The sequence below is a fragment of the Puntigrus tetrazona genome, chromosome 4 (genome assembly GCF_018831695.1).
Source record: "Puntigrus tetrazona isolate hp1 chromosome 4, ASM1883169v1, whole genome shotgun sequence".
Taxonomy (NCBI): Eukaryota; Metazoa; Chordata; class Actinopteri; order Cypriniformes; family Cyprinidae; genus Puntigrus; species Puntigrus tetrazona.
The window spans coordinates 25,603,009-25,629,516 of record NC_056702.1 but is presented as its reverse complement, the minus strand read 5'-3'; the positions used below and the strand labels follow the sequence as shown (position 1 = coordinate 25,629,516).

Here is a 26,508-nt window from a genome sequence, read left to right as displayed (position 1 = left end):
AATAATAAGCAAGAATAAAATGACATAATAATAATAATAACAAAAAAGTAGCAGCATAATAGAATGGAGCATCGAATAACTATATACGCAGGAATATTTGAACGCTAAAAATAAATCAGTACAAGTAGGTGGCGACAGGCACGCAGAACGCGACGCGCCTGAAACCAGAGAAGAAGAAGAAGAAGAAGAAGAAGAAGAAGCGGCGGCCGGCATGCTGCTGAAGCGTCCGAAGCTGCTGCTCGTCCCGCGGCTCCTCAAACACACCGCGGCGCGGCTCTCCGAGAAGAAGCTGGTGCGTGTCCGCGTCAGCGGCCTCTCCGTCCCCGCGCAGCTCGGTCTGACTCGGTCTGTCTCTCCTCACAGAGCCGCTGTTTCGTGGATCATCGCCGGGTGAAGGTGGTGGCGGGGTCGGGGGGGAACGGAGCCTCGTCCTTCCACAGCGAGCCCCGGAAAGAGTGGGGCGGTCCGGACGGGGGAGACGGAGGAGCCGGAGGAGACATCATCATCAGAGGTCACACACATTCTTCTTGTTGTTGTTGTTATTATTATACCAGCTGAACCCCTATCAGATTCGTGCGTGGTTCTCCAACACACCCACTACTGTAAAAGTTATATTAGGTTAGTAACGTACTAGCATAAACAAGTAGATGTGCACTTCTTGTGCTCGTGCTGTATTGAGGTGGTAGAGGTGGTATGGGTAGTTCTACGATGTTGTTTGGGTTCTGCGCAGCCTGGGACTCGAGTTGTTTCAAGCATCATAAACGTATGAGAATAGTTGGTCAGGAAGTATTTTTTAGGTTTGTTGCTCAGTCTGACAGTGTGCTGCGTGAGACACAAAAGCATGGTTCTATCCAGAAGCACCAGATGCATGATTTTATTAGAAGATGTGATGATTAACACGTTACCATGTCTTAAAGTGTCGTGTTTAGTCTACTGAAGTAACACGCTTCAGGCTTGTGTCTGAATGAGTCTGAAAGCAGCATCATCTCTGCAGTGGACCAGCAGGTGAAGTCACTGTCCTCGGTGTTGACGGTGTATCGAGGGAGAGATGGAGAAGCGGGAAGCAGTGGGAACCGCTTTGGACGCAGCGCCAGCCCCAGCTACATCACAGTGAGCGTCCGTCTCTCTCTCACACACACACACACACACACACACACGCACGCACTGAGTGGCGCTCTGAACGCAGGTTCCTGTCGGCACGCTTGTCAGAGAGGAGGGCAGGATGCTGGCGGACCTCTTGCAGCACGGCCAGCTCTTCACCGTGGCGTACGGAGGCGCGGGGGGGAAGGGCAACCGGTTCTTCCTGTCCAATGAGAACAGAGCACCGCTGAGATCCACTCCCGGGGAGAAGGGTCAGGAGCGTGTGGTTCAGCTGGAGCTGCGCAGCATGGCCCACGCCGCTCTGGTCAGTCACATGACTTTTTACTTTCACTTACACCGATGAGGAATTGCCACAAAATGCCTGAATTCAAAACAACATAGAACTTATTAACACAACGAACAAAAATACGCCATGCTATATGCCTAATATAAAATAGCAAATGATTTAGTTTGAAATGGGTGTGCAAACTAAAAATCTGTACAAAATGAGGAACAAATAATTATGAAACGCATTTAGCAAAATGAGTAAGAAAATAAAGAGTTTAAATACACCTCAAATCAGCAAAAACCAGATGGACAGCTGCGTCTCTTTCAGCTCCTCGGGTGATAAACGTTTACTCGTCTCTTGTCTCCTGTATCTAGGAGTACTTCACTAACTGTTGTAGTGCTAAACCTAGCTCCTGATTCTGTGGGAGGTGAGGAGGAGTCACTAAGACCAACTCACTACTATCCTGAACTGTTTCTGACAATCTGCCTCAGAACATGAACATTTTACATCTGTTTGACCACAGTGTGCTTCTAAAAAGATGTCATCTTTGGTTTTGGAGGTTCTCCCAGCTCCACACTGTCCTTTGATTATATACTCATGAACAAGAAATGTTTTTTTGTGTGGTCTTGCTCTTTATTGTACTGTTAATTAAAAGGCTGTTCATGCACACGTCTGTAGAGAAGCAACACACATTTGTTTAAATGTAGCAACATAATATCATAATACCTAACCTAATGTTTTGTGTAATTTAATAATTTTTTTCCTGCCGTGGAAGTCAATGGTGACCAACGACAGTTTGTCTAGCAGCGTTCTTCGTGATGTTTTGTGGCTGACTGAAGTAGTTTGTGAGCAGGTTGGCTTTCCGAATGCAGGCAAGTCGTCTTTGCTGCGTGCCATCTCTAAAGCTCGCCCGGCGGTGGCCGAGTACCCCTTCACCACTCTCAAACCTCACGTGGGCGTCATCACCTACAGAGACTACCAGCAGCTCGCAGGTGAGCGTGTGTGTGTGTGTGTGTGTGTGTGAGCGTGTGCGCGGGTCAGCTGCTGAAGCCTGGTTTTCTCTCTCCCTCCATGGCAGTGGCTGACATTCCCGGGCTGATTCCCGGGGCTCACCTGAACCGCGGGCTGGGCGTCTCTTTCCTCAGACACATCGAGCGCTGTCGGCTGCTGCTGTTCGTGCTGGACATGTCCTCCTCGGAGCCCTGGGAGCAGCTCCGGCAGCTGTGCTTTGAGCTGGACCAGTACGACCCTCAGCTGTCCCACAGGCCTCAGGCCATCGTGGCCAACAAGATGGACCTGCCGGGGGCCCGGGAGAAGCTGGAGGCTCTGAGGAGCCGCGTCCATCAGACGGTCATCCCTGTGTCTGCGCTGACCGGACACAACACAGGACAGCTGATCCTGCTCCTCAGAGAGATGTACGACAGCTAGGACCGCTTAGAAGACTGTCAGTCATGACGACATAAAGTCATCTTCTGGGTCAGAAAGATGATGGTATTTAATGTATTTTTTTACAAATGATTAAATTATGGTGATTAAGTCGCCCTCTGGTTTCCTAAAGTTATATTTTTCTTCTGTTGAAAGTACGTCACAATACTGAAGTAAAGTTACATTCAGGACTCATTGTAGATTTTACTTCAGAGGTGTAAAAGTACCCAGAATATCAGCATATACTGGAGTAAAAGTAAAAAAGTAGAAGAACTTGCTTCTTCTGACAGACATGCAGAATTTTGGTTAATGGGAAAAAACGAAACCCAATACACTGTCCCAGATCAAGAACATATCTAGTGCAGCAATAAAAAAACTAAGTAAATCATCTCCCTTCATATGAACAAAGTGAATCATAGAGTAAATCATACAAGCTCTGTCTAAAAGGAAGGAGATCACAATACTTGACTGTGTTCACTGGTCTTCTGATTCATAACAATGTGAAGCAGAGCTTAGAAACATCTTCTAAACAGGACCAGAGTCGTAGAACTGAAAGATTTTAAAAGTGTGTGGTCTTCCTCACTGTATAAAGGATAATAGATAATTAATACTCAAATCTGATCCACTACCTGGTAAGAACATCACAAAAACATGAATTACAATAAGAAATAAATCTTCAGGACTGGTTTTACTCTGATTCAGTCACTATGTTACACAGCTAATGACTCTCAGAACAGACGGATAAATCAATAATCAGCTTTCCTCAACATGCTTCCTCAGATTTTTCCCACCTTTGTCATTCGCACCAAGTCATAGCTGAAGTAGAAATGTGTGGAAACAACCACATCAAACACACATTTGAGTTACTTTTACAATATTTAGTGAGCATAAGACAATAATGTAATGTCCTTGGAGCAAAAAGCTTCTTCGGAGATGTAATGTAGTTTAAATTGTACTTGAATAAAAGTCTCCCAAAGTAATACACAAGTAGAGTAATGAAGTACTGTCAGGAGCAGGATGAAGTTGAAGCTGAATCATCCAGCCCTAACATCTTCTCTGCTTGAAACGGCTTGAATGAGACACTGGAGTTCACTGGATGCTTTTCTTCAGACTTTGAATTGAAGGACATGTATATGAGAATACTAGCAGTCATTCCTGAATCTCCATCAGTGCATGGATCATCACCACCTGCTGGCTTAATGTGATTCTTCCAAACATAAAGGGATCTCTACCAGCTCATGACCAAACTGCTCGTGTCTGATACACAGTGTGTTCACCATCTTGGCCATTTGGTGAAATGTCATGTATTTACAAGTTACAATTTTTAATCCAATCACACACAAACATATACTTAATGCAATATAATTTTCAAAATAAGTAATAAAACGGATCTAAAATGATAAAAGCTGATGAATTGAACAGAAACGGTCCAATTTGTACAAGCTGGCTATTAAAGGAGTAATTCACTCATTGTCGATATACAGCAATACATAATTAATATCGTGTATGACATGTCACTGGGGAAACCGGTTCCACTTTTTTTTTTAAATATCTGTCGTGTAGAAGAGAGAAGCTCGTACATGTTAGCCCCGCCCTCTTACGCCGGTAACCCCGCCTTCACGCGCGCTCCACCCGACAGGCGGCGCGAACGGACGAACTTGGAGAAAAGCGCGAACCGCCGGCTCTCCGAGCGAAAGTGCCGTGTGTCCGTCTTCAGGAGTATTAAATAATGGACAGAGCCATCAAACGGCCACGAGAAGACGACTGTTTCGTGAACGAGAGGCAGGTTGTCGACGCGAACTTCAGGCGCTGGGGCGTCGCGGAGACCGGCGCGTTTCTCCGCAGAGAGGGGCTCCAGCAGTGGGAGCAGACTTTCAGAGGTACCGCGAGAAACCCGCACTACACACTGATCATGACTGCGTTTAGTCCTGCAGAGAGAACATGTGAAACAGAGGAGAAGCAGAAGCTGATCACACAGGGCTGCTAAACGCCACGGACCGCTGTCAGACCACATGCGTACATAGATCGCTGGAGTATCTGTCATCTTCTGGTTTAGCTGAGACGGTAGACTTTGCCTGCTCTTAAGTTAGAGATATAAACGAAATCTATTTGTTGTTCACTTCAAGAAGACACGGGCTCTCATTCACTAATGATTGCACAGATTACTGGTATTTATTCGTGCGTCCGAGCTTCTGCTAGTTCATGATGTTAGTGAAGCTGGAGTCTCTGGAGTCGCGTGCATAAAGCACGCCCACATCCTGTCCATATAAGGACACACGCTTTCGTCATTGGCTCGTCACACATCCTCCACGCGCTATCCTTTTAATCAAGTGGTTTTCTGCTGTGTTTAATTTCCCTGTTTCACCAAAAAAGAGTTGTTCCTTCAGGAGTCTTGATTGAACTAGAGTGGGTAAAGCTTGTCTTGTTCCACAATCTGATTCCGGCTCTTTTTCACAAAGAAGTTGTCTCCAGTCCATGTGTTATTTACCAGGGTTTAAGTAGAGTCCCGGGACCAACATTAACACCCAAGTAACCGGATTAAAACATCAATATCCATAAAGAAGTATGCCAACACCAGTATGCAAAAAAGAAGCCACTTTAGATTACTTTTTCAATCAGATGTTTCATATATAATTGATTCGTGTGTGTGAAGAGAGAAGACTTGTATAGATTGACTGGTTCTCACCTTGAATATAGAATTTAGACGCTGGAATGGAATAAATAAATAAAATCTACACTTGATCAAGTTTTATAAAACCCCTTTTTTTTTCAGAAAATGGCATAACGGGGCCAGGGCTGCCATACCTCAGCGAGGCACTTCTGGAGAAGATGGGCATTTTGTAAGTGTTACTTCATTAAAGTAATTAATGATACTGTATGAAAATAAATAAAAGCACAAGCCTTTAAAATAACCACACTTTTACTGAAAGTAACAAAACTGGATAGAATTTCCGCTATATTAATAATGGTAACTTTACAATAGGGTTCATTAGTTAACATTAACTGCTATAGATTACATGAACTTCTTTTGCTTATTATGCAATTAAAAACTAAAAAGTATTTATAATTCATCATTCTTTTTCTGTTTAACAATTTACAACAATTTTACAATTAACAAATGACTTGCTACGCGTACAGTGTTAGATTAACTGAGACTGGTTAGAACACTTTTGCATCATTGCTCTTTTGGTGATTTTGTTGGCTTCATTTGTAAGTCTGCTAAATGTCTGAATGTAAATGTGTGCTTCCCAGCTGACGCTGACTCTGTGTTTGCTTGCTCAGACCCCTGGGCTCACGCCTGCAGGTCCTGCACTGTCTTCAGAAGCTCTGGCAGCTCTCAGATGAGTCCATGAAGGTGTTCAATGACCCCATCCATGGCCACATCGAGCTGCACCCACTGCTGCTGCGCTTCATCGACACGCCTCAGTTCCAGAGGTTGCGCCACATCAAGCAGCTGGGAGGAACATACCTGGTGTTCCCCGGGGCGTCCCACAACCGCTTCGAGCACTCCGTCGGGTGCGTGAGCAGACCCACAGGCTCAGACAACGCCTGCACACAACCACAGCTTTCACTGTTTGAGATACTGCACACTGATGAATCATGGCTCTAAGAAATCTAGTTTGTTTTCCCTAATTTCTTTTTTTTTTTTTTTTTTATTTGACTTATTTGATTTTTTTACTTTTCTAGTTTTAACAGTTAAATAAATAAAACTAAATCTGATTGTCTAATTAATTAAATCATTAAATGTTTACCGAGAGTGACATTAAAATGTCAAAAGTGGCTGTAAATAATTATAATTTTTTTTAATAGTTTTATTTTGAACAAATTCTGTTTTACATTTTCCATATACTTTATTTTATTCCATCTATCAATCTTCTTCCGCTTATCTGAGGGCAGGTTGTGGGGCAGCAGTCAAAGCAGACTCCCAGACTTTCCTCTCCCCAGACACGTCCTCCAGCTCTGCTAGGGCAACACTGATGTGTTCACAGGCCAGCTGTGAGACATTAGTCCCTCCAGCATGTCCTACGTCTTCCCCAGGGGCCTCCTCCCAGTGGGACATGCCTAGAACACCTCCCTAGGGAGGTACATCAACCACAATCCTGCAGAGGTTGCACCAAACGGTCCTTCTGTCAATTTCCTGTTCCTGACCTCAATATACTTAAATTCCTCCATCTGAGGCAGGGACTCCCCACCAACCTGAAGAAGGCAAGTCACCCTTTTCCGACTAAGAATCATGGCCTCAGACTTGGCTGCAAACTGCTCCAGTGCCCACTGAAGGTCTTGGCTTGATGGAGCCAACAGTACAACATCAACCATAAAAGCAGAGACAAGAACCCCCAAACTGGACACCCTCCGGCCCACAGGCTGCACCTAGAAATCCAGCCAGGCTCGACAGGACTCCTTCACCTTGATAACATCTCTTACTTCCGGTGTCTCCACTGGGTTTGGGGGTTGCCGAACGCAGCTCTGAACGGCCATGTTGACAATGGAGGTGGAGAACATGGTGCACTCGGACTATGTCTCCAACCTCTGTCAGTGTCCGGGCAGAGCTCTTATTGGAGATGGGAGTTGAAGACCTCTCTGATAGGGGGCCTCTGTCAAATGTTCCCAACAGACCTTCATAGTATGCTTGGGCCTTCTAAGTCTGTCCAACTTGCTCCCCTGCCAAAGGATCCAACTCACCACCTGGTGGTGATCAGTTGTCCAACACTTACGGGCAAATGTCAGATGAAACGACCACAAAGTTGATCATTGACCCCTGGCTTGGGGTGTCTTGGTGCCATGTGTACTGATGGACACCCTTATGCTTGAACATTGTGTTTGTTATAGGAAAACTTTGACTAGCACAGAAGTCCAATGACAGAACACCACTTGGGTTCAATCAAGGATCAGGTTAATGCTTCAGATCCAATCATGCCTCTCCAGGTATTACTAGCATACCTCGTGAGCATTATAGTCCCTGAATGACTGAGTCTCCGGTCGGAGCACTTTCCAGCACCCCTCCCAGAGACCCAAAGAAGGTCGGGTGGTCTGTACTGTCATTCGGCCCATAGGCAATAAACGACCTTCTCGTTCACCGTTGTAAACTCCAACACATGGTGACTAAACTGGGGGTTTATGAGCAAGTTTGCACCAGCCCGCCGCCTCTCGCCGTGGCCAACTCTAGAGTAGTGGAGAGTCCAGCCCCTTTAAAGCAGTTGGTTTACAGAGCTTGAGCTCTGTGTGGAGGAGAGCTTGACTATCTCTAGTTGGTACCCATCAACCTCCCGCACTCCATGTTCCTCCATGTTCCTAGAGCCAGATCCTGTGTCCAAGGTCTGGGTCGCCTCGGCCCTTGCTTTTTGTCTGGCCTGTCATTGATGACAGTGGTTCTCAAATGGGGGTACACTTACCCCTGGGTGTTATAAAACGATCAGTCTGTACAGTGACAACTGAAGTTAAACAAAAAATTCACCAAATGTGTTCCTACTTGCATCACTTTGATTGTTCTCTCTAGATCTCATCTTCTCACACACCACGATTATGTATGATGCGTGCACATTATTGGTCAAATTCCTGTCCAGGATGTGTCCTCTATAAACGATGGCCACCCTAGTTAATGTACTTGAGTGTTAAGGCTGAAAACACGGCGTCAGTGTGTGTGAATGAACGGCACAGATGAGCAATTTTGTTTACTACACGAATGCAATGACATGCAATGCAGGATTCATATTCAAGTAGTATTTTTGTGGCTTAATATAAACAAACTATTATGCGTTGATTTAAGGATAGACCTGCTTTTGATGTATTCATCCCAAATTTGGCAAATTCTAACATTCTGCATCATATTGTAAATTCTATTTTTATGACTGTGTTCCTTGTTGACCTCATGGAGCTTAATGAGTCTCGTTTCATTTGTGTGTGTGTGTGGTGCAGGGTGGGATATCTGGCCGGATGTCTGGTCCAGGCACTCAATGAAAGACAGCCGGAGCTCCTCATAACGAAGCAGGATGTGCTGTGTGTGCAGATCGCAGGCCTGTGCCATGACTTGGGTGAGTGACTCTCATGTTCAGAGACACTGGGGTTCCTCACATTCAGATTCACATGCGTCACATCTTTGTTCTGAGAAGAGAAGCTGTTAGTCACAGCACATCCACACCCCAAGTGACTCAGTCGATTAATTTAAAAGAACATCTTAACCCTCAGGGCTCTGGAGGTGTTTTCAAGCACAGGAGATGGTTTGACATGCCCTTGTGTTTTTTTAAATAAAAATATTTTTGTATGGTTTGTGGAAACTAAATTACTCCATTAAATGCATACAGAATGTTTGTTCACAAGACTTTTGAGAACACTGGATGTGGCAGACTAGTTTTTTATTATTATTTTATTTTCTATAAAATGATGGGAAAATGATCTTATTAATTTAACGTGTAAAGCATGTTTTGTTTATAGAAAATTTTGGTAGATTTGTTTAATTTTTGTCTGCTTTACTCACAGATCGATGTCTACATGGCGTCCAATTACGAACCAAAACCTAGTTTTTATGAAATGACCAGAAACTGCCCTTTTAAAGTCACCATTAGTCACAAATAAATTTCTTTACCTGGCATTTTTCCTACAGCTGCAAAAAATTAATCCATGGAAAGAAGGAAGAGAAATGTTTTAGTTTTTCTAATTCCGAGGACCCAGTGTTGTGTAAAATGGTATCGGGTAATTTAACATGACTATTGTTTGAAGAAACAAAACCTGTGCTAGTAAAAGCACCGTAATCTTCCTGAGACCCTAGGCACTCAGATTTCCCCAACCTGAACCTTTTCCCTAGAGCGCAAGTCCAACAGCAATGACCATTTTGCAAGCAGTACCAATGCAGTTGGAGTTTGGATCTATTTTCCTAGTATACTCTTTGATGTTGAATTTTTGAGTTAAAGCGGCATCTTCCACCGCTGTATTCTCCTTCTGTATATGTATGTCGCTATTTGGTCATCTTCTGGGGTAAATTCTGGGATATTCTTCTCGGCACATTATCTTCCAGAAGCAAAAATTGGCCGAAATGAGCTCTTCATGTTTGTTTACAGAAGTGATATGGCCATTTAGAGGCTGTGCGTCTCATGTAGATGTTTAGAATTTGAAAAGTACGACTGGCTTGTGTGTGTTACAGCATTAGAGATAATGAGTTAAGACATTGCTTTTAAGTCATGTCCAAAACAAATATTCTCTGTTAAAGTAGATATTTCAAGCTTTCTTATGCATACTTCTCATGCCTTTGAGGCAAAAATCAATCAATCAATCAATCACTTTTAACAGTACAGATTGTATTGAAGCACTGAACAGTATAAAATAGAATCTGATCAGACTTCTCTCGTTGTCTCACATTCTTTTTCAGGTTCTAACGTGTGGATAAGATTTCCCAAGTTATGACTAATGGCTTTCATGGGTTTGCCTCTTTATTTGTTGATAGATAACCTCTTGTTTTTTTGTTCAGGTCATGGCCCATTTTCTCACATGTTTGATGGCATGTTCATCCCTAAAGTTCGACCTGGTGAGAAATGGAAGGTATGTGAGGGAAAACCGCTGTCAGCGTAAGACCAGGCATGCCATTGGGCCATTTTCTAAGCAGTGTAGTTCTAGATCTTCAGGGTATAAGAGCTGACCTTGTGTGGAGTTAGCTTTGAGGCAGATGTTGTAATGACTTTTGCTGGTGTTCCCCGCAGCACGAGATGGCCTCGGTTCAGATGTTTGACCACCTGGTGAAGGTCAACGGTCTGGAGGAGGTCATGGTGCGCCATGGGCTGACTCTTCCTGACGACCTGATATTCATTAAGGAGCAGATTGCTGGGCCACTGGATACCTCTGTTTTGGACAGATCGGTGAGTGTGTGTGTGTGTGTGTCGGTCATTGTTTTTGTGTGTCGATCAGCTGCTGCTTTGTGTACATGTTATTAACGTCACACTTTTTTTTTTGTTTTTTTGTGATGTTGCCGTTTAAAAAAAACTAAATCAAGGTCAAAATAATCTGGCTATAACATTGATACAATGTCAGTGTTATTTGATAACTTTCCCAAGATTAAAAGGTTACTCCACCCCAAAGTGAAAATTTTGCCATTAATCACTTACCCCGGTGTCGTTCCAAACCCGTAAAAGCTTCATTTGTCTCCAGAACACAATTTGATGTCTTGTTTCTACTGAGCAGTATGGTACAGTAAGGTACAGAATAACAATACAGATTGAGTCTTAATAGTATCAAATTGGAGAACGGAGTGTCAAGATCATAAGATTACACACTCAATTTTTAGTTAAAGGCATTTCATTATTGAATTCAGAGATGTCATTGTCCTGTTCAGTTCAGTTTAAATAGCATCTGTCCAATCAAATTGACAATAATCGTTAGAAATGAAGTGTCCACAGCTGAGGGGTCAGTTCTGGCCTTGTTTCCACTGCCGTCAGTACCCTTATATGATGGGCGTAGTGTATGCCGAGAAGTAGTAATTGATGATAAAGCATGACAAAAAGCACAACTCTTAAGTTAAATGTTTGTTTTAATTAATAATATAGCCATTTATAAAAGTACAAAGTATAAGAGGCTTATGAGATAATAGACAAAAATGAACAATTCAGTCAAACATATACTATAAAGTCAGCACTGTACTATGATAAAGGTTAATGTAAATTTGTTCTTAGTTAAATCCATTATTTGATCCTGGTCATATTGTTTAAGAGACCACTAATACCTATTAGATATACCCAAAACAAAGTTGATCTTGTTTAATCACTACAGAATCATCAGAGCCAGCGGCAAACGTTGGAAGGACTAGCTGAGCTTGAGCCTGCTCTCAGTGGATATTAAGTCCTGAGCTCTGCTCTGCTGAGCTCTCTGAAATCTGCATAGTAAATGTTCAGATAGGCGCTATCTTTTGAGTTTCAAACAATTACATTCTTGCCTAGCTCTAAAAACTACATTCCATGACACAATAACAGTAACACTGTGAATATTCAGTGGGTTTTGAGCAGTGTGAGTACGATTGCTACAGGTTGTACCCATACATGGTAACTAATTAAATAGTATACTGTTCTTAATAATGAAAATAGTAAATATGTAGTTTTTATGGACAAGTGGGTACAAACAGGCATGTCCTCATAAGCGGTCCATCATAAATCTGTCATTGCATCTCTTTCTGACCCTGCAGTGGCCGTATAAGGGCAGGCCGATGGAGAAATCCTTCCTGTACGAGATAGTGGCAAACAAAAGAAATGGTATTGATGTGGATAAGTGGGATTATTTTGCAAGGTAAGATGAGGTTTTGACACCAAACAGACGATGACTTCCAGACTTCGTCTGACTGAAGATGTGTTTGTGTGGAACAGGGACTGTTACCATCTCGGCATACAGAACAACTTTGACTACCAGCGCTTCCTCAAATTTGCTCGAGTGTGTGAAGTGAGAGGAAAGAAGCACATCTGCACCAGAGACAAGGTACTCTGTCAGTATTCATTGATTCAGTTTACTGACCGACGTCAGTGCAGAACTGGTTTCTCCCGAGGATGTCTTCTGTCACCTTTTGACTTTGTGTTGATGATATACTTGACCAGCTGTGATTTCTTGATCCACCTGAAGTCTTTTTTTTTTTTTTTTTTTTTTTTTTTTTTTTTTTAAGTTTTTTCTTTTTCTTTTGATTTGTTTTGATGTTGGCAGGAAGTTGGCAATCTCTACGACATGTTCCACACACGTAACTGCCTCCATCGCCGGGCGTACCAGCACAAAGTGGGCAACATCATTGAGACCATGTGTGTATTTGCATCATTTAATCAAAAAATGGTCATGTTAGTAGCTTTTGCCGTGATTTAAGTGTTCTGTCATGGTTGTTTTGTGTCAGGATAACGGAGGCTTTTGTGAAAGCAGATCCTCATATTCAGATCCATGGCTCTTCAGGGAGGATCTTCACCATCTCTTCAGCTATAGAAGACATGGAGGCCTACACTAAACTCACAGGTGCCTCACCTTCTCGTCTTGCATGATGTCTGACATTTTGTTTCTGAATCAGTTTCATCTGCTCATTTAAATTTTTAATGAAACACTTGCACACTCCATCTTGTTTTATTTATTATAAAAATCGCATCAAACACTAGCATTATGCTAGGCATATGCAAAAAAATGTTGCCATAATACGTGTAACAGGTTTAATCTTTTTTTGTGCTTTGATGCAACCTGTGTTGTTAAAAGCGCTATATAAATAAAAATGATTGATTGATTGAAGCACATTAAAGTGCAAAGGAATTAACAACCAATCTGTATCACTTTACCGTAAGAGTGAATGTGAGCATGTCGTGTTCCACACATCATCTGTGCATGTCTTTACAGCAGTGTTGTGCTTTTTAACTGGCAGAAGTGTTCTTAAAATGCATTCAAAATTCTGAAAAATGTTTTTATAAATCATCACTAGAGCCCCTGCAGTTTGCTTACCATAAAAACATGTCTGTTGATGATGCAGTCAACATTGGACTGCATTACATCTTGCAACATCTAAACAGACCAGGGACTTATATGAGCACCCTCAGCTCTGCTTTCAAAACCCTCATCCCCATACTCCTGCGGACCAAACTGACCAAACTATCCCAGCTCTTTCTGACTGGGAATAGTTCTACTCGGCCATCATTGAGTCTGTCCTGTGTACTTCAGTAACTCTCTGGTTTGGCTCAGCTGCAAAATCTGACATCAGAAGGAAAAGATGTGGTAGAAAAAAAGTGTACAAGCAATAGGGATAACCGCACCCTGGAGAGGATTGTGACACAAAACCCATTTAAAAATGTGGGGGAGATTCACAAAGAGTGGACTGCAGCTGGAGTCCGTGCTTCAAGAACCTCTACACACAGACGTATACAAGACATGGGTTTCAGCTTCACATTCCTTGTCAAGACACTCTTGAACAACAGACAGCGTCAGAAGTGTCTCCGTTGGGCTAAAGACAAAAAGGACCGGACTGCCTCTGGGAACCTGATTTGCAAAATTTACTTCCATCAGAGAACATAACTTTGGACCACAGAGTCTGGAGGAAGAATTCATGTCCAGTGTAAAGTTTCTACAGTCAGTGATGGTTTGGGGTGCCATCTGCTGGTGTTGGTCCACTGTTTTCTGAGATCCAAGGTCAACACAGCTGTATACCGGGAAGTTTTAGAGCATTTCATGCTTCCTGCTGCTGACCAACTTTATGGAGATACCGATTTCAATTTCCAACGGGACTTGGCACCTGCACACAGTGCCAAAGCCACCAGTACCTGGTTTAAGGACAATGGTATCCCTGTTCTTAATTGACCAGCAAACTCACCTGACCAAAATCTATGGGGTATGTTATATGCCAGACCTAAAAATGCAGAAGAGCTGAAGGACACTATCAGAGAAACCTGGGCTCTCATAACACCAGGGCCACAGACTGATCCACTCCACGCTGCATTGCTGCAGTAATTCAGGCAAAAGTAGTCCCAACTAAGTATTAAGTGCAATACATGCTCATACTTTTCATGTTCATACTTTTCAGTTGGACAAGATTTCTAAAAATCTTTTCTTTGTATTGGTCTTAAGTAATATTCAAATTTTCTGAGATACTGAATTTGGGATTTTCATTAGTTGTCAGTTATAATTATCAAAATTAAAAGAAATAAATATCGTTCTGTGTGTAGTGAATGAATATAATATATGAGTTTCAGTTTTTGAATAGAATTAGTGAAAGAAATCAACTTTGATAATGTTGTGATTATATGACCAGCACCTGTCTACATCCAGAGTGAGAAAAAGGGTTCCGAAAATCACTCTGGAATAGACTTGCTGCGAGAGACTGTTGTTGGCAATACCGGTGTTAAGCCGTGACATCCGTTATGTTACGTTACGTTACTAGTCCACCATGACACTGTCCCACACCATCGTTTTTATTTTAACTTTTTATAATGATAAAAATCATTTAGTTTGGTGTGAGCATAGTGTGATGCAACTCTTCAATAATCCAGTAGTCAATGAAACAGACCTTTTTGTTTTGAAAGACCTTGAATCTGCTTGGAAAGGTGCACATTTCATGTCGATTGTTAATCCAATTTATTATATAATCCAATGTTTGTATATTAAAATTTGTTTTCGTTTATTACAGTTGCATGTTCCTTGTGTTTCAGATCACATATTTGAGCAGATTCTGTACTCGTCTTTGCCGGAGCTGTCCGAGGCACAAGCCATCCTGAACAACATTGTCTGTAGACGGCTGTACAAGTGTGTGGGGCAGACCACACCAGAGAACCACCTGGACGCCTCACCGGTGAGAGAAACAAACAAGTGTCTGTGTGTTCTGAAAATCAACAAAAGTCTCACGGGTTTTGAATGACATGAGAATCAGTAATAATGACAGAACGTAAGGTTTTAGGTGAGCTATGCATAACCCTTTAATAGGAGAAAGGTATCGGAAAGAATGAAGAAGCCAAGTGTGATTTTTTTTTTTTTTATGTGTGCTGATCAACTTCTGTGATCTCTTGCAGGAGAAACTTCTGGACTGGGCAAAGGAAGTGGCCAGCTCAAAGCCCAATGGCATAGACGCTAACCTGATAGCAGAGGACTTTGTAGTTAGTGTACGTTTGCTGTCTTTTATTTTTAAACCGGTTTTAGAGGTGCATGGTCCCTCTAATGTCTACAGCTGAGAACACACACTTCCATCTGGTTGTCAGAAGACACGAGGACTTGCAGGGCTTTAAATCAGCCTATTCATGATATGGTCCTAACAAGTGATTGACAGGTACACCTCTGTCTAATCTGCAGAAAACATGTCAATTGTAGTTGTGAACCTAAGGAGGCAACCTAAGGGCCTTAGGTGTCCATCGGTTGTGCCCTCAGAAATCATTCATTCTGAAGGGCCCTTTGAAGTGGCCAGTTTTGACTACTTTGGTTTGGAAAAACCCTTCAGTATGGTGGCCACGATTGTTTTCTCTCTGAAGAGCCCTTTGGAGGGGGGTTATTTCCTGTTTGGAACATATCTGTTGCAATTTACCTCAAACTAGAATAATTTCAGATATTAAAATCCAAAATTTAGTGAAAACACTATTAATTAGCACAGTAATAAGATTGTCAAATTAACTCTATATTAAATCCACCTGTTTAGCCTGAATCTGGAGATTTGTACTTGCATTGTCTTTGTGTTATGGGATTCCCTTTGTGATTGTAAGAAAGGGCTTTCCTGAGGTTTCTGATTGGCTGTAAATTCAGTTGTCATTGAAAGTCTTGGGCGGCCTATGATTGGGCGTTGGGTAGAGATATGTGGTCTGGTTGAAGTTTTGAGTCTGAGACTTGGAGACACAACAGGCAAAGCTTGACTTACACAAGCTCTCATAAAAAGAAAGGAAGTAATGAGCCTGGATGGGCTGCAGATGTGCAGGCTCAAGGAATGTAAAACAAGATGACTAAAAGCTAGATGTTAAAATCAAAATGTTATCAGTCTCATGGTCCGAATTTTCCTGTTCTTGCAGAGAATTTGTCCTTCAACGTGTAGTGCAACATCTTCAACATGAACTCAGCTGTTGATGTTATTTCTGTGAATAAGTATAAGATGTGTGTGTTGTAGTTTGCATCAGCATAGGGTTTGAGAACATAGTTATGGTGGATCTCTGTGATCTCTCTCTGTTTCACCCACTGCTGCTGCATCCAGAGGTCCAAATTAATTTTTACGGCGGTCACAGGCCAAAACCTTAGGAATCAGTCTGTTGGTGGGTGAAGAAACTGTATTTTGACCAATGAGAAGTCCTGTCGTTGCTGGGCTTTTTACTAAAGGTCTTCTTCTTGCCTTTTCATAAGTATCTGGCCGTTGTTCTGGATTTTTTTTATCTGATGGTGTTGGACATGTTGGTTATGTTAGTTCACCAAGATCCATTCAAAATGTAGCAAACCTTTGTCCACTATAGTGGTGAGAGAGGGGCCCCACCATAAGCTGGGCCCTGGAATGTGCTGTCCACTATAAGCTGAGTGTTGTGTAAAATAATCTTTTTGTTGTCTAGGTCATTCACATGGATTATGGCATGAAGGATAAAAACCCCATCAACAATGTCCACTTTTACTGCAAGAAAGATCCTACCAAAGCCATCAAGATCTGCAAAAAACAGGTACACTCCAGAAGCACATGACCATCAGCAGCACTAGCTGAGACCATCACCTCCCATCACTTTACCTCCACCTCTGAACATTAGAACATCCTGGCTGCACTGTTTAACTAACAAAGCTCAGTTTTATTGTGTTAATGTTGTACATGTTGGAACATGTAGATATTGTTTTTGTTACCGTGTAAATGCATGAACTAAAATTTACTGATGAGACATTATTGCAAAGTGTTCTTTTATAGTTCTTTTTAAAGCAACTGATAACTTTAAATGTTTACATGACCTTACTGTCCTCAGAGCATTGCCTGACTAATTTTCTAACTCTGTGTTACTGATGTCTGTTGTGTCACAGGTGTCCAAACTCCTGCCGGAGCGCTTCGCGGAGCAGCTGATCAGGGTTTACTGTAAGAAGACGGATGACAAGAGCCTGGAAGCTGCCAAGAAGTACTTTGTCCAGTGGTGCATGAACAGGGACTTCACCAAACCCCAGGCAAGACTTTGCTTATCCAATTCTGTAATCAGACAAGCTTCAGGTTCATTTTAATATACTTGGTACTTGGAATGATGGTCTTGTCAGATAAATTTCAGAAAGCTATACCTCCAGCTTAAATTAGCATCTGGAAAGCAATCCTGCCTCTCATCAGTGGAAATAAATTATTTAAAAAAAAAAAAAAATAATTGTTTTAATTAGCTTCAGTCCTGATATCTATAATACCAGGATGATGATGATGATGAAACTAGGGTACAAAACTCCTAAAAATATAGCTCTTAGAACAGCCAGCCAATCACCTGAATTGAATCCAATAGAAAATAAGATTTAAGAGTTTAAAAAGAGACCCACAGGACCTTCAAGAGTTGAAGACTGCTCAGGTGTGATTCTTCCACAGTGGATGTCTAGTTTCTGTGTTGAAGCTGTCATCAACAAAGGCTTTTGTACAAAGTGTTAAAAACATTTCAGTAGTTCAGTACTTTTTCTCTGTCATTTCACAGAACTTATTTGTGGTTTTATTTTTATGTACTGTGTGCATTATTTTGGTTGTTATCATCAACATCTGGTGAAATTTTCATGTATATATTTACTGTCAGACTGTTGAGGTATTCAGTACTTATTTTACCTGCTGTGTGTGTGTGTGTGTGTGTGTGTGTGAACAGGACTGTAAAAAGTAAGCTGGTTGATGGTTCTGAGTGTGCTGGAGCTCACTGTTGTTTGGAGACTTCAGTGTGGACCGTGTTAAGAACACACTCGTCAGGACCTCAAGGAACCGGTCTTATTCATGTTGGTGAATGTGTTTCAGGATGGAGATGTCATCGCCCCTGAGCTCACCCCTCTCAAACGGGACTGGAACACGCCGGAGCAGGATGATGGCAGCGATGAAGACAGTCACCCTGGGACGAGAGAGCAGACGCCCAGAAAGACTGGGAATAACGTGAAGCGCAGACTCTGAGGCTCTCAGGATCTCACACCGCCTGCATGTTTCTCTGAGAACACTGCCTCTGCTTGATTTTATTTTCAGCTTTAATATCATGTTCACTGCCAGGGTTTTAATGCAACTCGCACCTCTGACACGGAGAAGCTTAATTATACATCAATCCAGAATGAACGTGTCTCTCCTGCATCCATCATGTTTCCATGCAGAGGATTTTTTTTTTTTTTTATTATTTAAAACTTTTTATCAGGGACTTGCTGTTACTTTTTTCCTTCTGTTGATCGGCCCTCCTTTCACTCAGCAGTGTTGTACACGCTCCTGGGTCAATCGGTCTCGAAGGTGATGGCATTTTATATATCTATATTTGAGCACTATATAACTATATTTTTAAACTTCAGCCTCTTTGTGTAAGTCAGGGGTGACTGCCTGGTTGTCTTGGATCTTCTCATTTTGTCTAGAAGTCACAGCACAATCACATCAAGAACATTTGAACAGAAAAAGGTTGCAGCTGTTATGTTGAACCAATGCAAAGTATCTGACAAGCCAGAGAATGCAAATAAAAATTCAATCATGCAGTCAGATCCACTTACTTGTGAATCAATGTTTTTATACAATTAATTTAAAACAATTCATGTGTTTTTCTTGCATTCATTGCATTTCTATTTAAAAAGTGATTTACACTGTTGACCCATCCCTTGTTTTACCAAACAACCGAACCTGCTCCTCACCTCAACATCAGCAGACGGAACAAATCATGAAGAGAAAAAAAGTGAAGAAAATGTTCTTTGTGTTTAAGTGCATTTAACTTACATTTACATTCTTCTGTAAATTTATGCAAGAAAATGTAAGGGATGGTACGTTTTTCCAGATTAGTTCCTCATTTAATGTTTGAAACTTGGTGTACAAGAACAGTGAGCAGAGAGCTTCATGGATGCAGCTGCTCGGCCATTGAAACCCATTCCAAGACACTCATCACCAGGTTGAATGCAAAGCGTCGGATGCAGTGGTGTGAAGTACGCCGCTACTGGTCTCTAGAGCAGTGGAGACGCGTTCTAGTGACGAATAGCGCTTCTCCATCCGAGTCCTGACCTCAACCCGATAGAATATCTTTACTGCTCGCTTTTTGTGTGCTCAACAAGGCATTCTGTAGTTTCGTAGCATTCTGAAGGTTTAATTCAAAGCACTTGTCGGCTCTCTCCGATTGTCTTCTGTCGTGGCGTGTCTGTGTCTGAATCTTTTAGATGATTCGGTTGTGTTCGGTCATGACCGAGTGGTATATTTGAAGGCTTCATGATATAAATTCCATTTAATTTCGAGTTTCATAACAGCAAACAGTAAAAAGCGTCACACGTCGTTTTCTGCATAATCGATGTGATTTTATTTGGTTGTATCTGGATGGCACCGGCGTCTCTCAGAACTCAGAGATCACTCACACAGGCTGCGGTGCTTTCAAATACCACTCTGACTACATTTTTATTCTCATTTTAGTGTTTGGATTTACAAATAGAAAGCAGAGGTAAGAAGAAGCTTACATACAGTATGGAGATATCCCACAGAGCCGGGAGGGATGGTGACGTGCTTCAGGATCTTATAAAGCCATGCACTGCAATCCCACCCGCTTAGCTCAAGTCCTTCTTGTAGGAAAATAGATTTTAATGCGTACACAGGCTACATACTCTTACATACATTTGTTGTAAATATTCCTAGTATTTAATCTGATTTTAACCAGGCGTTTGCAGCATGAATTTGATCAGTACAATTCAGGATGCTGTGGCGTATGCGAGAGAAGACAGATGAGTTAACTCAAAGCCGTAATTACGTCACAGACGCGATGATGTCGGCAAACTGCAGGCCCATCATGACATCATCACTGACACCCCCCAACCCCCACCAAAAAAACGCACTTAATGAAATCCACAACGATATAATCATTCAGAAGTCCCATAAAAAATTGCATTTTACTTCTGACCTGTTTTCTAAACTAAAGATCAGATTAAGCATTATAATACCACTAAATCTAATAATAAAGATGTTAGATGCAAAAACAAACTAAAGAAAAGATGACTTACATTCAGCTTGTTCTCTCGGACGACGAGACAAATGCGATAGATTATACTGTACGACTGTTATTGTTAGTAATAATTCACTGTACATAATTGGCCATGTTTGAGTGTTAATATTCGCAAGCTGCCGGACGGATGACACTGCCTCACACGACATCAACTAGCCTAGCACTACATCTCATGCTGTTATTTGCTGCAGGAAATCAGTTTTTGTTGCTGTTTTTTCTTTTTTTCTTTTAAAAATATATGTTAGTGTCAAGATCGACAAAATTTGGCTTTACTGCAGCGGCTGTATGTACTTCAAAGGGATTTAACGTAATAAATTGCATCAAAAACACCATTATTTGAAAAACTTACTTGGGTAACACACTTGGGCAACAATACAAACGATACACAGTTAAAAGCCCTGAACTTTGATTATTAAGACAGAGAGACACACATGGCAGATTATTAATGTTCATACATACCGTTTTATAAAACATGAATTCATAAAGATAAATGCATTACAGGCAAAACAAAAATAATAATAATTAAATAAATCATATGATAATATAAACCAAATATATTAGCCTTTATGAAAAAAAAAAATGTATATACACATGTATTTCATATATTAAAAAAACTAATAAGAAGAGAAGTATAAGAATAATACAAAAACAATACTTCAAATAACGTAATCGTGAATGGGAAAAGAATGCCTAAAAAAGATTTTCGCTTTTCAGCCTTAAAGACCTGACTTCTATTGACTGCAGTGATTTGAACCGATGTATTCCACGTAAGGCATTGTTCAGAGAGGCAGCAAAATCGGTTTGTTCTGGGAAATGCATCTTAGCCTGTACTGACTGAAATACTGACTACGCCACTCCTACAGATCTCCTCTGCCACCTGAACAAGGCCCAAGTCTGCCCTACACTCTGTCTGTCGTTTCTCGCACCTTCTTCTGCGTAATTTCAGCGAGGGAGAATTTACAGTCCAAACATCACTGGAAGCAGCGAACTGAACATTGTAAACAGTTTTCAGTGCTTGGATGGAATGTTAGAAGCAACTGTCCTGGACTTATTCGTGTCTGTCGGATGCACGTGTGTCGTTGTTATGCGAGAGTGAAGCTGGCGGTGTTTGCGGATGTCATTTCTTGCGACTGTCTGTCATGAAATCAATATCCTGTCTAATACCATCAGGGCCTCTCATTCAAATGGTCAAGGATGTGTGCGTGTGGCGGTGGAGCGTTAGTTTGGCCCCAGGAATCCTGTCACAGACGTGGGAAAGCTGATGCTGGGCGGAGGCATGTTGGGATTGATGGGAGACGTGGCGCCCGAGCTGGCGTGAGTGCCGTGACCGTTAGGTTCTCTGCGTCCGCTGTACTGGCCGATGAAGGAGCCGTCTTCGTTGAACTGGATGTCGACGCTGTCTCCGTAGTCGGCTAGACTGTCGTTGCTGCTGCGCTTGCTCTCGCAGACCGACTGCTGACTGATGGAGCACTTCTCGTTATCACTGACGGAGATACAGAGCAGACGCTTGGATTACAGCCGGACAGGAAATAAGAGCACAGTCGCAACACAGTTAGTAAGAAAAAAACTCTTCTTACCTCTCCAGAGATCTGTGTGTGAGAGCGCAAGTTTGGACGAAGCAGAGACAAACAATCAGAGTTAGATGTTAGCAGGGTCAAAATTCACCCCAAATCTTTTTGGCCTGCCTTATGCCGTTATTTTCACAAATGGAATTGGGATTGCTAAACAAGGGCCAAATTGACCCAAATGGCAATATTCTTGAGATCCGTTTTCTCACATACTACCCTCGGGAAGTAGAGCAACATCCTAACCAAGGGGAAGTGACTTATAGATACACGCATGCACATACCAAGGACATCACTACGTACACCACTGCAGGGATTCAACAACTAACAGTGCAGTGATGGACATAAGAAAGGCACAGGTTTACAGATTTGCCAGAAGATATTCCAGTGTAGGGCTGACCGAATGGTATGCGATGGTATCAAGAGTGCAAGAGTGGAAGAGCACTCTGTAGACCCTTTAGAGGGCAATGGTTCTGCAAGACACCGAGCCCCCTCCCATCTATTACCCGTTCATACCTAAAAACTCTGTTAGGGGCCAACCAGTCCATAGGTCCACAAATGTTTGCCAGGTGGATGTCGTCCAGGCATATGCACATCAGTTCCTTAGCTGCACTGTCCTATTAATCAGGTCCAATTTAGTCCTCATGCCATCAGAGGTACAAGAACAGCCCAAAGGGGGACGACCTCACATGTCCTTAGGACTAAATTAATAAAAGAAGGTGTTTTGGTGTCAACATCCCTAGACCCCACACAAGCATCACCAAAGCTTTGGATGAGAGTCGTAGACGATTCCTTCAAGTGACAGCGTTTGCAGCAGAGATGCACTACAACCGCTCTCTCCACCGGGAGAATGAGCAGATACCTCTTGTCTGTAGTAAGGGGGAGCTGTACCTTCCATGCTTCAGTAATCTTTATTACCTCCAAGAAGAAAGGCACTGGTCTAGAGGCCAGATGACAAATCACTTGCTCTTGAAATGCATCTTAAAATAGCCTGAGATATCTGCCAAGTCTATAACTTGAACTTGTTTTAGAGGCGATTATACAAGCACAATACTAAAGTACAATCTAAATGAGGAGATGCTCGCCTTATAGAGTTCTAGGTAGTTACTTTTTAAATGTTGATGCATGATACATATGACAAATTAAAAGTACAAATTATAAAAAAGTCATCTAGACTTATCAAAGTTTTTGTGAAGTGATATAACATTTCATAGAAAAGCATGTTTATACTAATATTCTAAAACGTATATTGATTTATTGACTGTTTACCCTCACAGACTAAAAATAGGCTCCAGTCAGGTCAAAGAGGAACAGAGAGGGTCACTATAGACATCTTTATATACCAGTATGTACATAGAAAGCATATGGAAATAAAGTGAACCATTTCTCACATATTACACACATATAACCAGTTCGACAAATTTTGATAAACTGCTCTCCCCAAAAGTGCTTATATTTACTTACACTTGTCTGTTATAGACCAAGTATATGTATTGTATATGTCTTGTTTGTTACTACACATTTACCATGTACATATCATTAGTGTCTTACTAGTTACCACATACAGATACTGTAAGGATGTGCCTGTTTGTACACACTTGTCCCCAAGTACTACATATCTACCATCAATATACATTACAGTACAGTAAATTAGTTATGATCTCGTCTGTACGTACAAACTAATTACCACGCAGGGACAAGTATAGCCATGTTTCTTAACACGTACATACACTTCAGCCAGTGGCGTAACTTATGTCAACATGAATTACATTATATTATTAATATTTCTGTATATATAATAATGTTGTAATTTCATGTCCAAGGACCCGCTTATAATGTGCCCCCACTCCTTGCACTGTCTGTACTTCACGTAAGTACTTGTGTTTCCACTCATTTGTCTGATATTTATCATGTATGCTCCAGGAAAGTACACATAAATATGAGACAGTAGCACTTTATTTTACATGAACCTGTTTTTGTCCCAAATACATTGAGTGCAAGTAAAAAGAGTGCAAGTGTCATATTGATGTTCAACAGTTCAATAATAAGAACATAAAATAGACATTGTGTCTAAATATAACAATATTATTTAATATTACATCATATAAAAATCAATTGCATCTATTATATAATGTTGCATGGTGGATTTTGTTAGATATAATATATACATTTTTCTCCACGCCACTGACCTGTTCTTAACAGGTTTTGTGAGATTATAATCTGCATTTTTGGTGTTACATAATAAAGATCAGCACAAAAGGAAAGTGTTGGAGCTGCTTGTTTAAACACACAATAATGAGATGAAGTGCACTTACTTGTACTCCCCAAACTCTCCATCTTTCATGGTGCGGGCCCCATTGACCTGATCCTCCTCCTTATCTTTTACTGGAATACAAAAACAAAATAAAGATTACTTTCTAACAAATAGCCAAAAAGACCTTTCTTATTACTAAATCCATACGTAGGGTGCTTCTTTTAAGGGCTTGAGTGGGAGAAAGATACACAGCAAAATCCCTGGTGTTTAATGAGCACAGTGTCCTCACTAGAGAGTGTTAAATGAACACCGAAGCAGTGTTAAAGTTACTGAGGTAATTAAGAGATTCTGTTATTCAAGACACCTGATGTTAACAAACAGAATCAGTTTTTACCCTTACAGTGGTCAGTTTAGTTGGGTTCTTGACCCTTGACTTTATAATATTATGTAGTGTTTGGCTGGACTTAGTTTTTGGTCAAGCAAGCCAACCAAGGTGGTGAGAGTTTGGTCTCCTAAAAAGGCAGAGATATTGAACGGCTCTCTGTCAAGTTCTATGACACTGGTGCCCTTAACCTGTATGTAACCTGGGATGCTGTGTTTGGAGTGAATCATGATGTGGAAGCTTAAAGAAGAGGTTAAGGACCATCTTCATCCCTTTCAGAACAAAAGGAGCACCGGTGATGCTGCAACATGGTGTAAAACATCTGGAGGATTCTAAGGCTCAGGTCAGGTTTTTCTTCCTTGATCTGAGCTCTGCTTTCAATACCATACAACAACGTCATGACTATCACTCCCTACTCAACAAGTTCAAGTGAAACAGAATATATATGTTCACCACTGTTATTCACGGTGTTCACTAATAAGTAGGACTCACTATCCTGGGAATATTTTTGTACACTGATCAAATGATACGGCCTTCTGTATACAGAGAAACAACAGTCTTGTAATCAATACTACCACTGGGTCAAAAGTCAAAATCAGATCACCAAGAACAGAGACACATAATGATTTTCTGTGGGAGGTGTTACCTGAGTACTTCCCTCCCTTGCTCTTCTTGATGTAGCACAGAACGAGCAGCACCAGCAGCAGAAGAACCATGGCGCTGATGAGTCCGATGAACCAGCCCTGAGTCGCAAAGCTGCTGGGCAACTCATGCAGCTCTGAGAAAGAGACAACACGTGAGAGCACGGAACCAAAAAAACAATCCAGAGATGGTGGTTACTAGCCGCTACCTGGCCCAGCCGTTTTGAATTCCCAGGAGCTGTTTCCGGGCAGGACCTGCAGGTGGTACTGAACGCCCGGCGTCAGACCCTGCAGCTGATAGAACGCCTGCGAGGAGTTGATCTTCTCCGACTCTTCCCACGTACCACCCTCTACCATACCCACAAACAACAATGTCAGCATAAAGAGCAAACATTTTTTCCAGTTTTCTCATTGGGGCACATAGATCATACCAATAAACTCAGCCGAATGACGTTGTTCTACCTAGATTCCACTTGGCATTAAAAGAGCTTTCATTTGATAGCTTTTACTGACAAATTAGAATCCAGCTTTGTAAACTATTACTATTATATCAACATAAACGAAAATCTCTACATTTCAATGCACTCTCCAATTTTAGAAATGAAGATCCTTCAATGTCATGTACTTTTCCCTATTTTTCACCCATCCCATGACAACGAATAGTTTGTCTAATTTGGCCCACACTGCCTGGTCTGGACATCTTTACTTTAAAGGAAAAACATTTATATGTGACCCTGGAGCACAAAAGCAGTCATAAGTAGCACAGGTATATTTGTAGCAATAGCTAACAGTACATTGTATGGGTCAAAATGAATTAAACTGTAAAGATCATGTGTGAATTTCCTACTGTAAATATATCAAAATATTAATATTTGGGTTGACTGATGGTGATTTACAACATCAGTCATGATACTAGGGGTGAAACAATTCACAAATCATGTATCGTTTGATTCATGGTCATTGTTACAAAAACTGTTACATTGTTAAAGCTGGAGAGCAGGTTTTGCCTCCTTGTTTTAAAAGCTGCTATTGCAGTTTCTTGTGGAGTTATATACTATGCATGGATCGGACTGCAGCGTGGCTCCAGCACTGATGAATCTAATGTTTAAAGGTGGATGTGCTTCCGGTGTCAATCCTGTACATAAGAATAACAGACTCTAAACTATGTCTTGGAATATTAGAGTAAGAATTTTCACTGGATGCTCTCATCTGGACAAGTAAGTCTGCCATGCTTTGTTCTGACTGAGGAAGAAAGCATCATCAGAAAACACACTACTG

General features: G+C 41.6%; 3 protein-coding genes across 5 annotated transcripts in view; 2 read left to right on the top strand and 1 right to left on the bottom strand.

Moving 5' to 3' along the window:
* Positions 1–141: 141 nt before the first annotated feature.
* mtg2 (mitochondrial ribosome-associated GTPase 2) lies at positions 142–2,910 on the top strand. The gene is made up of 6 exons (XM_043236423.1): positions 142–292; positions 364–511; positions 995–1,110; positions 1,187–1,405; positions 2,223–2,361; positions 2,448–2,910. The coding sequence occupies exons 1-6, from the start codon at positions 212–214 to the stop codon at positions 2,795–2,797; spliced, it is 1,053 nt and encodes a 350-aa protein (XP_043092358.1). The 5' UTR covers positions 142–211; the 3' UTR covers positions 2,798–2,910.
* A 1,482-nt stretch (positions 2,911–4,392) lies between these two features.
* On the top strand, positions 4,393–18,902 carry samhd1 (SAM domain and HD domain 1). Its single transcript, XM_043236421.1, has 15 exons — positions 4,393–4,674; positions 5,568–5,634; positions 6,077–6,310; positions 8,711–8,826; positions 10,257–10,327; positions 10,486–10,641; positions 11,958–12,058; positions 12,136–12,244; positions 12,464–12,555; positions 12,645–12,760; positions 14,929–15,068; positions 15,286–15,375; positions 16,792–16,896; positions 17,243–17,380; positions 18,186–18,902. The coding sequence occupies exons 1-15, from the start codon at positions 4,524–4,526 to the stop codon at positions 18,333–18,335; spliced, it is 1,836 nt and encodes a 611-aa protein (XP_043092356.1). The 5' UTR covers positions 4,393–4,523; the 3' UTR covers positions 18,336–18,902.
* Positions 18,903–19,671: 769 nt separating this feature from the next.
* The window catches only part of l1camb (L1 cell adhesion molecule, paralog b), a 36,769-nt gene continuing 29,932 nt past the window's right edge, over positions 19,672–26,508 (bottom strand). For 2 of the 3 annotated variants that reach the window (XM_043236418.1, XM_043236420.1), the window contains 5 exons: positions 25,440–25,580; positions 25,236–25,367; positions 24,269–24,338; positions 21,966–21,977; positions 19,672–21,871 (listed from right to left, as the gene is read on the bottom strand). In XM_043236418.1, the coding sequence (XP_043092353.1) occupies positions 21,607–21,871; positions 21,966–21,977; positions 24,269–24,338; positions 25,236–25,367; positions 25,440–25,580 (620 nt within the window). In that variant the 3' untranslated portion in view covers positions 19,672–21,606. The remainder of the gene's footprint in view (positions 21,872–21,965; positions 21,978–24,268; positions 24,339–25,235; positions 25,368–25,439; positions 25,581–26,508) is intronic. The other variant, XM_043236419.1, reaches the window with a different exon arrangement.